We start from the raw sequence: 15,618 nt of genomic DNA on the forward strand, positions 1-15,618 counted from the left end.
CTGATGGATAAAAGATGGAAACTTTTCTAAGAAAAATGTTTCAACATACGGGATATTTGTTTCAACTGGCAGCGGCTGTTGCCTCGGTTGCTGGAGCTACTGCCTGCTGGTGCGACTCCTTATCGGAATTGATCGAGGTGGAGGGTCCCCTCGACGTAATCCAGGAAAGAATTAAAGCCTTGATCGTGTAGGGGGCATACTGTTGCTGGTTTCAGACGCTTGGTTCAGGGACGTGCAGGATCCATGGGTCCTGGAGGTCATAGCTCAGGGATACAAGATAGGTTTCAAATCTCATCCACCCAAGGGCAGATTTCTCCTCTCAAGCCTGTCTTCCAAGCCAGAAAAGAGGGTAGCCTTTCTGGGGTGCGTGCAGGAATCTGTCCTCCTTAGGGTTCATTGTCCCGATTCCTATTGCAGAAAGAGGTTTGGGATACTATTCAAACCTGTTCATGGTTCCAAAGAAAGAGGGAAATTTCCACCCGATTCTGGACCTAAAGTGCTTAAACAAATTTCTAAATGCCCCCTCGTTCAAAATGGAGACAATAAGGTCCATCCTTCCCCTAGTTCAGAAAGGACAGTTCATGACCACTATAGATCTAAAGGATGCTTACCTTCACGTTCCAATCTACAATGATCACTTCCAGTTCCTAAGGTTTGCGTTCCTGGACCAGCACTTTTAGTTCATTGCACTTCCGTTTGGTCTAGCTACTACTCTAAGGATTTTTACAAAGGTTCTATGGGCTCTTCTAGCCATTGCCAGAACCCGGGGGTATAGCAGTAGCTCCCTACTTGGACGATATTCTGGTACAAGCTCCATCTTTTCGTCTGGCGGAGGACCATTCGGTATCTCTTCTCTCTCTTCTTCGATCTCATGGATGGATGATAAACTTAGAAAAGAGTTCTCTTATTCCAAACACCAGGGTAGAATTCCTGGGTAATGTAATAGACTCCATATCCATAAGGAGGACATGATTCCCTTTTCCAGGTTCCGTCTCAGACCATTGCAACTGTGCATGCTGAGGCAGTGGAACGGCGATCATTTGGATCTGTCTCAACAGATTTCTCTGGACAACCGGTCGAGAGAATCGCTCTCTTGGTGGCTCTATCCAGATCCTATGACCATCCTGAGAGATTGTGACTACGAACGCGAGTCTCTCAAGATGGGGAGCTGTTTGAGTTGCGAAGAAGGCACAGGGCCTGTGGTCTCAGGAGGAACGCTCCCTCTCGATCAACATTCTGAAGCTTCGGGCAATCTTCAATGCTCTGAAGGCTTGGCCTCTTTTGGGTTTGTCCCGGTTTATCAGATTTAGACAATATAACCTTGGTGGCTTACATCAACCATCGGGGGGCGAGAAGCTCCCTAGCAATGAGAGAAGTATCTCGGATTCTGGAGTGGGCAGAGGCCCACAGCCGTTTGCTGTCAGCGAGCCACATTCTGGGTGTGGACAGTTGGGAAACGGATTTTCTCAGCAGACAATCCTTTCATCCGGGGGAATGGTTTCTCCATCCCGAGGTGTTTGCGGAGATATGCTACAGGTGAGGGACGCCGGAGATAGATCTCGTGGCATCCCGTCTCAATACCAAGCTACCCAGATATGGGTCGAGGTCTAGGGATGCATTAGCAGTGCCTTGGAGGTTCATTCTAATTTATCTTTTCCCGCCGTTACCACTCCTTCCTCATGTAGTGGCCCGCATCAAGCAGGAGCATGCATCAGTGATACTGATTGCTCCATCGTGGCCGCAAAGGACATGGTTCGTGGATCTGGTGGGGATGTCATCTTCTCCATAGAAGTTACCTTGTTGCAGGGATCTGCTGGAACAAGGTCCTTTTGTTCATCAAAATCTAGATTCTCTGAGGCTGACTGCGTGGAGATTGAACGCTTAGTCCTAGTCAAGAGAGATTTTTCTGAGAGAGTTATTGATACTTTTATTCAAGCTCATAAGCCGGTTACTCATCGCATCTATCATAAGGTGTGGAGAACCTATTTATTCTGGTGTGAAGAGCATGGATTACCCTGGCATAAAGTTAAGGTTGCCAGGATCCTATCGTTTCTCCAGGATGGACGGGAGAAGGGTCTTTCTGCCAGTTCCCTGAGGGGACAGATTTCGGCCCTGTCTGTTTAACTGCACAAGAGGCTCTCTGAGCTTCCAGATGTACAGTTCTTTGTTAAGGCTCTGATTAGAATCAGACCTGTGTTCAGATCTAAGGCTCCTCCTTGGAGTCTGAATCTTGTTATTAAGGTTTTGCAACGGGCTCTGTTTGAGCCTATGCATGAAATTGACATTAAGTTGTTATCCTGGAAGGTTCTTTTTCTACTAGCTATTGCTTCTGCGCGTAGAGTTTCTAAGATTGCCGCTTTGCAATGTAAGCCTCCTTATCTGGTGTTCCATTCTGATAAGGCTGTCCTACGTACTAAGTTAGGGTTTCATCCTAAAGTTGTGTCAGACGCAACATCAATCAGGAGATTATGGTTCTTTCCTTGTGTCCCAATCCTTCTTCTTTGAGGGAACATTTGCTTCATAATTTGGACACTTCTTCCTTGTTTGTTGCCTATTCTGGGAAGCGTAAACGTCAGAAGGTCTCTTCGACTTCCTTATCCTTTTGGTTAAGGGTTGTTACCGCTTCGCTTATGAGACAGCAGGACATAAATCTCCTCAGAGAATTACGGCTCATTCTACTAGAGCAGTGGCTTCCTCTTGGGCCTTTAAGAACAAGGCCTCTATGGATCAGATTTGTAAGGCGGCTACCTGGTCCTCCTTACTTTTTCTAAATTTTACAAGTTTGATGTTTTTGCTTCAGCTGAAGCAGCCTTCGGGAGAAAGGTTTTGCAGGCTGTGGTGCCCTCAGATTAGTGTCAGGCTCCCTCTTTGTCCCGTTTTCATTCAGTGTCCTCTAGAGCTTGGGTATAAGTTTCCCAACAGTAAGGAATGAAGCTGTGGACTCTCCTTATATTAAGAAGGAAAACATAATTATGCTTACCAGATAATTAAATTCCCCCCCCCCGTGTTTTTCGATGGGCATCCCTCTAAATTATATTTTTCTTCTGGCCCCTTTTATACCCTGATATTTCTCCTGCTGTTCTTTGTTTCCTCAGCAGAATGACTGGAGGATGGGGGAAGTGGGGGAGTTATTTAAGCCTTTGGCTGGGGTGTCTTTGCCCTCTCCTGGTGGCCAGGTTCAGTATTTCCCAACAGTAAGGAATAAAGCCGTGGACTGTTCTTATACAGAAGGAAATTAAATTATCTGGTAAGCATATTTTATGTTTTTATTAAAAATTACCTTAACGAAAATACATTTTATTGAAGGAAATTAAAGGTAAGTATTAAAAGTATTTGTTTTCAAGTGACAAGTTTTGTGTCTCCTTAATTGTGGCCAGTTAGGGTCATATGCAAATTAATTTGTGCTCTGAAGTAAACTGTGTAGCATTTAGCAGGGTCAGGCAAACTGCAGCATACTTTTCCATTAGAGGAGTGGAAAAGGCACAAGTTGCAGAGGGAAATTACAGGATAAGTAGAGAAAATTAATAATGGAGCAGATTGAATTGTTGTCTTACTTTGCTTAAAGGGATATAAAATCCAATATTTCTCTTTCATGATTCAGATAGAGCATTTAATTTTAAACAACTTTCTAATTTACTTCTATTATCTGTTTTTCTTCGTTCTCTTTTGCTGTAAAGCAAGGACATATACTTAGAAGCCAGGCCCATTTTCGGAGCACTATATGGCAGCAGTTTTGCAAGAGCACTAGAGGACAGTGCTACTTCCTGCCATGTAGTGCTCCAGATGCCTACCTAGGTATCTCTTCAACACAGAAAATCATGAAAATGAAGCAAATTTGATAACAGAAGTTTTTTAAAAATTGTATGCTCTGTCTGAATCACAAAGTATTTTTTTGATTTTCATCAAAAATGTCTTTCTAAAGTACCTTCACTCACATACTTAATTCAGATCTCTGTACTATATGTAAATAAATGTCTTACTCTCTCTTCAGGGTGGTCTCTTTGAGGCAGTGAATGAAGTCTATAAGATTCTTATACCCATATATGAGGCTAGTCGGGATTACAAGAAGCTGGCATCGGTTCACGGAAAGCTGCAAGATGCATTTAACAAGATCACCAACCAGGTGCTTCCCTGTGCCCAGAAATGTCTGTTTAATATGTTCCCTTTGCAGAAATCATCCCTCGATACCCCATAACCCTGCGTGGCATTCATTGCCCTCAGTAAAGGCTGGCCATTTGAATGATAGTCCCAGATTACATACTCTTGGCCTTCAGTATCATTCCCTGACAGATCTTGTTAAATATACATCTTCTATTAAATGCTATTCTAAAATTATTCATGTTCCAAGAAACATCCCATCTTGAAACACAAACACTAAGATATCAGCTGATTCCTTAGTTACAGCTGATTCCTTTGTTCTTTGTATATTTTCTGGTATTGACTTATTAAATGCATATATGGTCACACACACCATGGTCATTTGATTTGGTAATTAATGGTTAAGTTCCTCATTATGAAGGTATTACTATACCTTTCTTTTAGGGAATGCCACTTTTGAAGCACATGTGCTGCAGGGTTGCTTTAAGAGGAAGGATTTGTATTTGCTGGAGTGCAGCCATAAACAGTGATACTATTATATGCATCCTATCTTAAAGCTGAGGTATTGTCATTGTATATTAAAGGGATATTTAAGTCTTTGTTTTATTTTTTACATCAAAATGAAAGCATGGTAAATGTATTACTGATGGGGTTTTTCATTTTTTGAAAATTGATGATTCTGTGCTGATTTTTGTTTTTAAGCTTGTTGTCTGTGTACCTGTCCACCAGTCAAACTATAAAAATTGTCATTATCAGCCAGTAAAAATATGTTCCATGGGATGTTATGTCCACACATTAAATGGACATGGAAGTCAAAATTAAACGTTCATGGTTTTGACAGAATTTTAAAAAATGTTGATAGAAATATTGCTCCTTTCCATGAGGGCACTGAGGTAAACTGAAGAGAGTGGAGTGCCCATGTCTTGAGGACTTATGTGGCTACATTATATGTACAATTGTTATACAAGCAACCTGTAGAGGGAGCTTTACAGTGTAGTGGCTATAGCCACTCTGATGTAAAACTCTATAGTAAACTAAGTTAGTTCTGTACAACTAGAAGCACTGTTTAATGAAAAAGACTGAACAGAAATTGAGCAATTATCTGTCTTTAGATAGGAGACATATAAACAGTGTGCAGTAATAATGAAGGTAGAGCTGTGGGTGTTCCCTATTGTCACTTAGCGCTACCTACTGTATCCTCCTTTTATAAGCCGCTTATATAACATTGCTCTACACATTGCTGACACATAGTGATTGATACGTACATGTTTATGAGCCTACTTCATTATGTTGTTATGGAGCTAAGTTTCAACCAGACTTTTTTTTTAATTGTACACTCTGTCTGAATCATAATTCTTTAATTTTCACTTCCATGTCCCTTTAATTCCATTTTATTGCATTTCAGAATTTAATATCCTTTTAATAAATATTAAACTTGTGCATTCAGATCCTTGGTTAGGATCTGAATGCAGAAGTTAGAGCTATTTGGCTCTTTTCGGAGAGTGATTGATTCTGGTGCAAGATCACCAAGTTAACATCTGGTTTTGCACAGATCTTAACATGGTGATCTTGCACCATTATAAATCCAGCTCTGGAAAGAGCAAAATAATGATTACTTCCACATTCGTATCCTAACGAAGGATCCAAATACACATGTTTAATAAATTATAGTGTTTGAAGGGAGATTGTATGGATTATTAATCTTTACTGTCTCTTCTTTTCTTTCCCCCTTCTGTCCCCCTCATATCGTTCTATGCTTTCTTATCACTTCTTCTTACTTTCCTTTTGTTACCCTCTTCTCATTTACACTTTACTTTATTCCTCTTAACACTCTCTTTTCCACCCCTTCTGCTTCCATCTCCTCTGTCCTTTCTACATCCTCACTTTACCCTTTCCATGTACACTTCCGCCCTCTGTCCTATTTATTCTCCTTTTCCCCTTTATTATTTTTTTTGTTCTTTCTTTACTCTCTCTCTTTCGCCATCATTTTATCAACTTGTCCTTTCCTTCCTTCCCGCACACTCCCCTTTTCTTCCCTCGCACTCCCCTTTCCTTCCCTTGCACTCCTCTTTCCTTCCCTTGCACTCCCCTTTCCTTCCCTTGCACTCCCCTTTCCTTCCCTCGCACTCCTCTTCCCATCCCTCGCACTCCTCTTCCCATCCCTCGCACTCCTCTTCCCATCCCTCGCACTCCTCTTCCCATCCCTCGCACTCCTCTTTCCTTCCCTCGCACTCCCCTTTCCTTCCCTCGCACTCCTCTTCCCTTCCCTCGCACTCCTCTCATCTTTCCTTGCACTCCAACTTATTTAATTCCCTCGCTCCTCCCCCCTCCTTTCCCTCACTCATGCCTTATTAATTTCCCTCATGCTCCCCCTTTTTACTTGTCCATATTCCCCACATTATTGCCTTCTCTCACAAACCCTCTTCATTCCTTTCATCCCACTCTGGTTTTGTTCACAAACCTCATATGCTTTTTTTTATGACATTTCTTTATTTTTATTTTTCTGTTAATTCTGTTCATTACATTGTTCTTAATCTTGGCTTCAATTTCTCACGCTCTAATTGTCTTCTGTCTTTGTTGCTGGCTCATTTGTTCTGTTATTTTATCTTTTCTTGCTTGGTCCTGTTTTCTTTCCCACTGTTAACTACTGATCTCTTATTCTCTCACTTTTTTATTTCTTGCTTCCTGACACACACTCCTAAACATATGTCTATTGTGTTATGTTTCTGCCAATTTGTGGTCCAATGTGTTAATGTGTTTTTACTCCCACCTGTCTTTCCTTTAATTCTTTATTTATTTGCCTTAATACTTCATTTGCTCTCTCTTTCATACCACTGACATTTCTCTTTTTTTTTTTCTATGGGTTTTTTCCCATCTCCTGCTCTCAATCATTCAATTTTTATCTTCTCTCATTTTATGCTTCTGTTCACTATTCTTTATCTCCTTTATTTTCCTATTTAAACCTTTCTATTCTTGGTCTCCCTTTCTCTTCCTTATTGTATGTATTTTTCTCCTTTCTTTCTTCACTCAATTTCTCTCTCTCTCTCCCCCCCTCCCTTGCTTCCAAGCAGATCACAAGCTGGGAGGTAGGCAGTGTGTAAATTAACTCATTTCTCATATTTACCCCTTGCTTTTTTTTTACCCACAATCACTTGCTGCACGGCAGCTAATGCTTTCCCTCTCCACTCTCCACACACACACACACTGAACCGGTGATGTATAAAATATCTACTTATGCAGTAGGAGTAGTGCTATTCCTGATTTGTAAAAACACGACGTCACAGGCTTGTCACCAGAAGATACTTATGGAATTAACAGTTCATAGGGTCCTTTAGCTAAAACCTCTGAGCGTTTCTTTAGCTCTAAATGTTCCACTCACAGATAATTTATAAAAATAAAAGATGAAGTGGAAAAAAAAAGTCCTATTGCATAAATAGAATGTGTGTGTTAAACAAAAGAATAATACTTTTGTGTGTGCTTGTTATACACTTATGACACACGCTTTTTTACACCACCTTTTGTATTTACTTGTTAATGTTTTTATGTGTTTATATTTGCAGTATTGGTCTTTTGCATGCACATATATCCAGGCATGCATCATTTGTATTGTGTGTGTTTGTGCTCATTTAATGTGAATTTATTAATTTGTGTTCGTCGTCTAACCTTTGTTGTCTGTAATTTTTTTTATATAATAGCTATGCACATAAATATCATATTTTCCATAACATTATGCTTTTTTATTACATTTGCCTATATGTAAAGATATGTGAAACGTATTCACCCTGCTTTTAACAGCAACCACGTGCAAGATATTTCTCATTAATTGTAAATTAGTAGTGAGCACACAGCTAAATCTAATTCTTATCTCTTCTCTTCCATCTTTCACATTCGAATTGTGGCCCTGGCTAAATATTACTTGTGAGTATGAGACCTTTCGGTATTTTCTGTATGAACCCCACACACAGCTCTGTACACACCTTTTGTATCTTTATTTTTCTACCGACCCATCCTTACATAGTTATGTTACTACATCTCTGTGCTGACTTAAAGTATTTCTTCTGTTTCTCTTCTGACCCCGCACACATATGCTCTTGGAATTTTCCAAGCAACCGTTTATGCTTTTCCTAAATAGGCATTTCATACACAAAAAGATCACTGCGATGTAGCCTTTTCTGCTACTCTTCTTAAAGGGGCATGAAACACTCTGAGATTGCAATATAAAATGTTAAATTATGCATAACAAAAAAAATCTTTACAATATAAATCCATTATTTACTTTGCCCCCTTCCCTATAATTTAACTGAAATTTGTAGGATTTTCAATTCTGAGAACTTGAAGCCTATACAGCAGACTTCATAAGTCTAACCCTGCTGCATACCTGCCCCTAAATGGCCTCAGAAGAAGTGAAAAGGTAACATGCTACATAAAATGCTACATTACAATATCAATATCAAACTTTGCAAAAAAAAACAATGTGCTAATGTATGCAGAATGGATCACAACCTGCTGGTATGTGCATTTATTCCATACCTACTGAAAAGCCTTGTAATTAGAAAGTGTTCTATGTTCCTTTAAGCCACATCTGTATGACTATCAATTCAAGTTGAAGCTTTCTCTACTGCTCCTGTATGAACTGTACATGCCCTCTTCTCTGCTATCTCTGTACTGTCATAACACATACAGTTCCTTACTACCTTACAGTCTGCTCTTTTGTCTTTACAGAACCTCAGCGCATGTTTGGGACATATTTCCGTGTGGGTTTTTATGGCTCAAAATTTGGGGACTTGGATGAGCAGGAATTTGTGTATAAAGAGCCATCTATAACCAAATTGGCAGAAATATCCCACCGACTGGAGGTGAGAGAGAAAATCTGTTAATTTCGACTACGATTATACAAACCTAGTGTAGTAACATCACTGTTAGATATGGGCCAATAAAACTGGTTGTATACGCAAAGCTTCCTGTATGCGTGGATTTGAGAAGGCAGTTTGCGCTAGTGCCGCCCATGTTGTATATGTGTGCAGCAAACATGCAGCTGTATTCTGGCTTAGGCCAACTAGGTCTTTGGAAATCAGTGATCCATGGTTGCCCAGTGGGGGTGTCTTCTGGTTGTGAGAAGTATATTAGGAAAATATGAGCCAAGATTGTTGTGATTGTGGGTTTCTGGTAGGGGAACAGTGCCTAGGGAAACATAACAACTAAATATACCAATAGGATGGTACTGGAGACTTACATTGCCATTGTCTAGTATTTGCTCTGCTGGCTTTGAGAGAAGGCAACTATTTCTGCTCCTGTTTGCTTCAAAACATATGTTCTTTGTCTACAGGAATTTTACTGTGAACGATTTGGAGAAGATGTTGTTCAAGTCATAAAGGATTCAAATCCTGTAGATAAAACAAAACTAGACCCAAACAAGGTGAGTATGGCACTGAAGACAACTAGCAAATAACATGTCTGCCTGTTAAACACAAAGGGACAGTGGCGCACTATTTAGCTCTTTCACTTGCACTCAACAACACCGCTAGAAGTAAACTTTTAATTTGTGCGCGTTATATATACAGGTATTGATATATATAGGAATATGTATTTAAATATTCTAAGAACATTTTCTACTATGCGAAGAACATTGGAATGTAAAAGATTTACCATAAATACACAGTAAAACAGATTAGATATTAAAATCAAATAAAAATGATCAAGTTTTAAGGTATTTGAGTGGAAAGGGCTACAAAGTGTGTGTGTGTGTATACAGTTGTAATCAAAATTATTCAATCCCCATTGCAAATCAGGTTTATTGTTAAAATTTACAGACTTTCAGCTTTTTGCAATGAATAAATCAAACAAAAGCAATTGAAATAGCTCACCACAACGAATGCTTCAAGTGATTTCTCTAAATTCAACTGAAAATGCAACATTTAATGAATTCTGCAGTCTCAAAATTATTCAACCCCTTCATGGCAAGCATCTTTAGTACAGGTAGCCCTCAGTTTACGCCGGGGTTAGGTTCCAGGAGGAATGGTTGTAAATTGAAACCCAGTTTATAATGTAAGTCAATGGGAAGTGAGGGAGTTAGGCCCTTCTCAAAATTGTCATAAGTAACCCCTAATACATTATTTTGAAAGTGGGGGGAGAGAAGAGTGGACGGGTGTTAGGACATATCGGGGTAAGGGGTGGATTGTGGAGAGAGGGGAGCGGAGGGGAGCAAAAATAAATAAACAAGAAATAAATAACTTTGCATTTGCTATTGCTAACTCAGTCAATGTGTTAAGGCACCAATCCCTACGTTGCTTTGGTTAAACAGTACACAGGTTTACGGTAAAGAGGGAAGAAAATACACAGGAGTTTAGTTTAGTGATCTCATCCTGAGCTCACGCTCAGTTCCCGGTTAACCTTTCTGGTAGGGAAGGGTGGGGCAATGTGGACTGGAGGGTGGGAGAGGAGGGGGGAACAAAAACTTTTTTTACTTGCATTTTTCTGCAAACAGTTCTCTGCATTATTAGCATGTTAGATAATATTAGGTCTGCACCTATTCTCTGCATTTGAATCTGCAGTGATTAAGCAGTTAGGCACCCTCACCTCAAGCTGCTGAACAGGAAGATAATAGGGAAGTGCCTACTAAATTTTGCTCGATAGATCTGGTCTGATCTGTGTACACAGATCAATTTAAGGCTGTTAAGTTGCATAACTTTGCTGCAAAACAAGCGGACAGCTCCACCTACTGGCTATTTTAATTAATGCATTGATTTCCAAAGCTTTTCAATAGCAGTCACATGACTGAAAAAAAAGGTTGTTATTCTGAAACGGCGCAAATTGAACCGGCGTAAACCGAGGGCCACCTGTACTTAGTTTAGCACCCTTTTGCTGTTATGACCTGCTGCAAACGAGATGCATAACCAAACATCAGCTTCTGGCAGTGTAGAATATTAGCCCATTCCTCATGAGCAATGGCCTCCAGTTCAGTAATATTGTTGGGTTTGCGTGCTGCAACCACCTTCTTCAAATCCCACCAGAGATTTTTTATGGGGTTCAAGTCTGGTGACTGTGATGGCCACTGTAGAATCTTCCATGACTTCTTCTTCTACAACCATGCCTTGGTGGAATTTGAGGTGTGCTTTGGATCATTGTCCTGTTTGAAGGTCCAATGATGCCCAAGCTTCAGCTTTCTCACAGATGGCATGCTGTTTTCTCCTAGGATTTCCTGATACATCAATTAATCCATCTTGCCTTCCACACGCTGCAGACTTCCAGTGCCAAAGGATGCAAAGTAGCCTCAGAGCATTACTACGCCATCACCATGCTTAACTGTAGGCAGCGTTCTTTTCAGAGTTTGCTTCATTCTTCTTCCTCCAGACATACCGCTGATCCATCAGACTGAAAAGTTCCAGTTTTGTTTCATCGCTCCACAAAACAGAATCCCCAAACTTCTGTGGCTTATTTATATGATTTTGAGCATATTGGATCCAGCTTTTCTTGTGCTTCTGGGTCAGTAGTGGTGTACATCTTAAATTTCTGACATGGAAACCTTTTGCGTTTAGTACGCGCCTTACTATGCAAACTGAAACCTCAGCTCCTGTTGCCACCAAGTCTTGCTGCAGGTCTTTGGCAGTTACTGGAGGGTTTTTCTCAACTTGCCTTCTCAGAAATCTGGTTGCAGCCGTTGATAGCTTCCTTTTTTCTGCCCGTCCAGGTAGTGTTGTTACTGTTCTTTTAACTTTGAACTTTCAAACTATGTTTCTAAAGGTGTCTCTAGGAACATTCAGTGCCTTCACTATCTTTTTGTATCCTTTTTCTTGTTTGTGAAGGGTGATGATCTCTTCCCTTAACTCTTTTGGACCATTCTTTTGACTTAGCCATATTTCTAGCATTCAGTCAAATGTGACACTCAACAAACCCCTAGCCAGTTCAGCTATTTCATGTGTTCTAGCTCAAGCACACTAAATATGTACAGCACCTCCTTCACAGTGCATGTTGCAGAGTATAATGCCCAAACCTCACATGCAAAATACAGCATAATCAGCAACACCTAATAGAGACCTTTAGTATCTCAAAATTAGTTACTATACAGAAACAACGTTTCAGGCATAATGCCCTTAATCATGATGACATGATCAAGGGCATTATGCCAAAACTTTGTTTCTGTATATGACTCATTTTTGTAAATAAAAAAGGTATCTCTTAAAATGAATGTAAACTTGAGCGTATTCGCTCAAGTCATAGGATAGAATTTAAAAAATTAGTGAGACTTTCATTCATCAAATTTGTAATATATCCTGATCTTCTGAGATTTTTACCTTTTAATGCAATAACTATAAGCACCGTTCCTCCACCCGCCATATTGCTCAATTGATTGACAGGTGACAAATCTGCAATCCACTAATCATTGTCCCCCCCCCCCCCCCCCCCCCGGGCCGTGACATTTGTGCAAACCTTGTTGTGCTTTTCAGTATGCTCTCATAAATAGTGTTATATTTTAAGTAATCTCCTGTGCAGATATAAGGCTCTTTTGTTTATATGAGTAAATTTCTTAGGAAAAGCAACAGGTTTACGTTCTCCTTCGTTTTCACTGCTAGTACTATTCTTTGTAGTCTGTAATGTTTTTATTCTGTCAGATATTTTCCTCCAAGTTTGATATTTGTTTTATATTTTTTGGGGAAAAGGATTATTTCATAACAATAACCATATCAGGACATTCAAGTGCACTTTCTCCTGTTCTCCTGTGAAAGATTGTTTTGCCTTCTGTGAGTCTATGGATAAATAGGTTTGGTCAGACTTGTAAAGTGTTTTTCAATCTGTTGAGACTTGTTTACAGAAAAGCTCTTTCTAGAGCATATTCATAAGCTTTGGAGTTGAATGTTCTGTATGCTGTCTGCCGAACTTGCTACTTTATTTTTGTGCTGCTTTTGTGTTTGTGAACCCCAACAGAAAAAAGCAGTGTACTAAGCTGCCAAAGACTTGGAGCCTGTTGCTGGATGCTAGATTTATACTTAATGCATATCTTTTTAGATGCTGCCCTTTTCTGACCTGGAATCTATTAGTGGTTGATTTCAGAGAGTAAGAGCTCCTTTCTTTCATAAAATATAAATGATCAGCCTTAGGTGGCGCCTGCTCGGAATGGTCTTTCAATCACATGAACTATTCAAATGTTGGAAGCTCTCCTGGAAGTCATACCCAAGGAAGTCTGATGTTTTAGCTATTTCATTTCTCCTAGGGAACATGACTTTTAGGTTTATTGGACCATTGAGCTCACATAATTGTTTTCTCTTGTAAAGGTGTATCCAGTCCACGGGTTCATCTATTACTTGTGGGATATTCTCCTTCCCAACAGGAAGCTGCAAGAGGACACCCACAGCAGAGCTGTCTATATAGCTCCTCCCCTAACTGCCACTTCCAGTCATTCTCTTGCAGCTCTCGACAAGAAAGGAAGTATCAAGAGAGATGTGGTGACTTAGTGTAGTTTTTACCTTCAATCAAAAGTTTGTTATTTTTAAACGGTAAAGGCGTTGTACTGTTTTTCTCTCAGGCAGAAATTAGAAGAAGAATTCTGCCTGGAGGTTTGATGATCTTAGCGGTTTGTAACTAAGGTCCATTGCTGTTCTCACACATAACTGAAGAGTATGGAAAGAAAACTTCAGTTGGGGGGACGGTCTGCAGATTGCCTGCTTTGAGGTATGTTCAGTATATTTTTTTCTAGAGACATGATAAGGTCTAGAAAATGCTGACAGTGCCTGGTATATTTAAGGTAAGCCTGATACAGTGATTTAACAACAACTGGGGTCATGCTTGCAAATAAGGGTAAAATTCATGTTAATACTTATATTACCTAGTGTAAAAACGTTTGCATGATTTATAAATAAAAACGTTTTTTCTCTGAGGGTGATAAATCTTTATTTGGGGCCTAATTTCCACATGGCTTGTTAGATTACTCCTAGGAGTACTTTTTTAAGGCCCTCTGACTTTGAGTGCATGGTGGGAGGGGCCTATTTTCGTTTTCATTCTGAGACATCAGCTTCCCTGAAGGAGTCCTCTGGCTTATAGGACCTCTATAGAGGGTTTTGTTCCTGCAAAAATCGTTTTTAAGGGCAGGTAGGAGCCACAGCAGGGCTGTGGCAGTGTGTTTGACTGTTTGTTAACAGGTTTTAAGTTTTTCTAATTCGTTTTTGGGCCTGAGGGGTTAATGATCCATTTGCAAGTGGGTGCAATGCTGCTTTAGTCCCTTATACACACTGTAAAAATTTCGTAGAGTTTACTACTTTTTTTCACTGTTTTGCAGTTTATGTGGTAGTTTTTTTCTCTTAAAGGCACAGTACCGTTTTTTATTATTGCTTTTTCACATTTATTAAAGTGTTTTCCAAGCTTGCTGGTCTCATTACTAGTCTGTTTAAACATGTCTGACATAGAGGAAACTCCTTGTTCATTATGTTTAGAAGCCATTGTGGAACCCCCTCTTAGAATGTGTACCAAATGCACTGACCTTTCTATAAGTTATAAAGACCATATTATGGATTTTAAAGATTTATCACCAGAGGTTTCTTAGACTGACAATAGGGAGGTTAAACCACCTAGCTCTCCCAATGTGTCAGAACCTATATTTCCTGCGCAAGTGACGCCAAGTACATCTGGCGCGTCCAATGCGTTTACCTTACAAGACACAGAAGTATTGTCCAAACTGCCAGGGTTACAAGGAAAGCGAGACAGCTCTGGGGCTAGAACAAATACAGAGCTTTCTGACGCTTTAGTAGCTATGTCTGATATACCCTCACAATGTACAGAAGCCGATGCAGGAGCGCTTCTATCTGTGGGTGACATTTCTGATTCAGGAAAATCGTTACTTCAGTCTGACTCTGAAATGACAGCATTTAAATTTAAACTTGAACACCTCCGCTTGTTGCTCAGGGAGGTTTTAGCAACTCTGGATGACTGTGACACCATTGTAGTCCCAGAGAAATTGTGTAAAATGGACAAATACTTTGCAGTGCCTGTTTACACTGATGTTTTTCCAATCCCTAAAAGGTTTTCAGAAATTATTACGAAGGAATGGGATAGACCAGGTGTACCGTTCTCTCCCCCTCCTGCCTTTAAAAAGATGTTTCCCATAGATGCCGCTACACGGGACTCGTGGCAGACGGTCCCTAAGGTGGAGGGAGCAGTCTCTACCCTAGCTAAGCGTACAACTATCCCCATCGAGGACAGTTGTGCTTTCCTAGATCCAATGGATAAAAAATTAGAGGGTTTCCTTAAGAAAATCTTTATACAACAAGGTTTTATTCTCCAGCCTCTTGCATGCATTGCCCCAGTCACTGCTGCAGCGGCTTTCTGGTTTGAGTCTCTTGAAGAGGCTCTACAGGTGGAGACCCCGTTGGATGATATCCTAGACAGACTTAAAACTCTTAAGTTAGCCAATTCATTTATCTCTGACGCCGTTTTTCATTTAACAAAGCTAACGGCTAAGAATTCAGGTTTTGCCATTCAGGCGCGTAGGGCGATATGGCTTAAATCCTGGTCAGCTGACGTTACTTCAAA

At 40.2% G+C, this 15,618-nt stretch overlaps 1 protein-coding gene across 1 annotated transcript in view; it reads left to right on the forward strand.

The window, feature by feature from the left end:
* The window catches only part of DOCK6 (dedicator of cytokinesis 6), a 360,578-nt gene that overhangs the window by 295,336 nt on the left and 49,624 nt on the right, over positions 1–15,618 (forward strand). Inside the window, 4 exon segments of the mRNA XM_053717880.1 lie at positions 3,992–4,123; positions 7,170–7,184; positions 8,829–8,954; positions 9,425–9,514. Coding sequence (XP_053573855.1) covers positions 3,992–4,123; positions 7,170–7,184; positions 8,829–8,954; positions 9,425–9,514 — 363 coding nt within the window.

This window comes from Bombina bombina, chromosome 6 (genome assembly GCF_027579735.1).
Source record: "Bombina bombina isolate aBomBom1 chromosome 6, aBomBom1.pri, whole genome shotgun sequence".
NCBI classification, from domain to species: domain Eukaryota; kingdom Metazoa; phylum Chordata; class Amphibia; order Anura; family Bombinatoridae; genus Bombina; species Bombina bombina.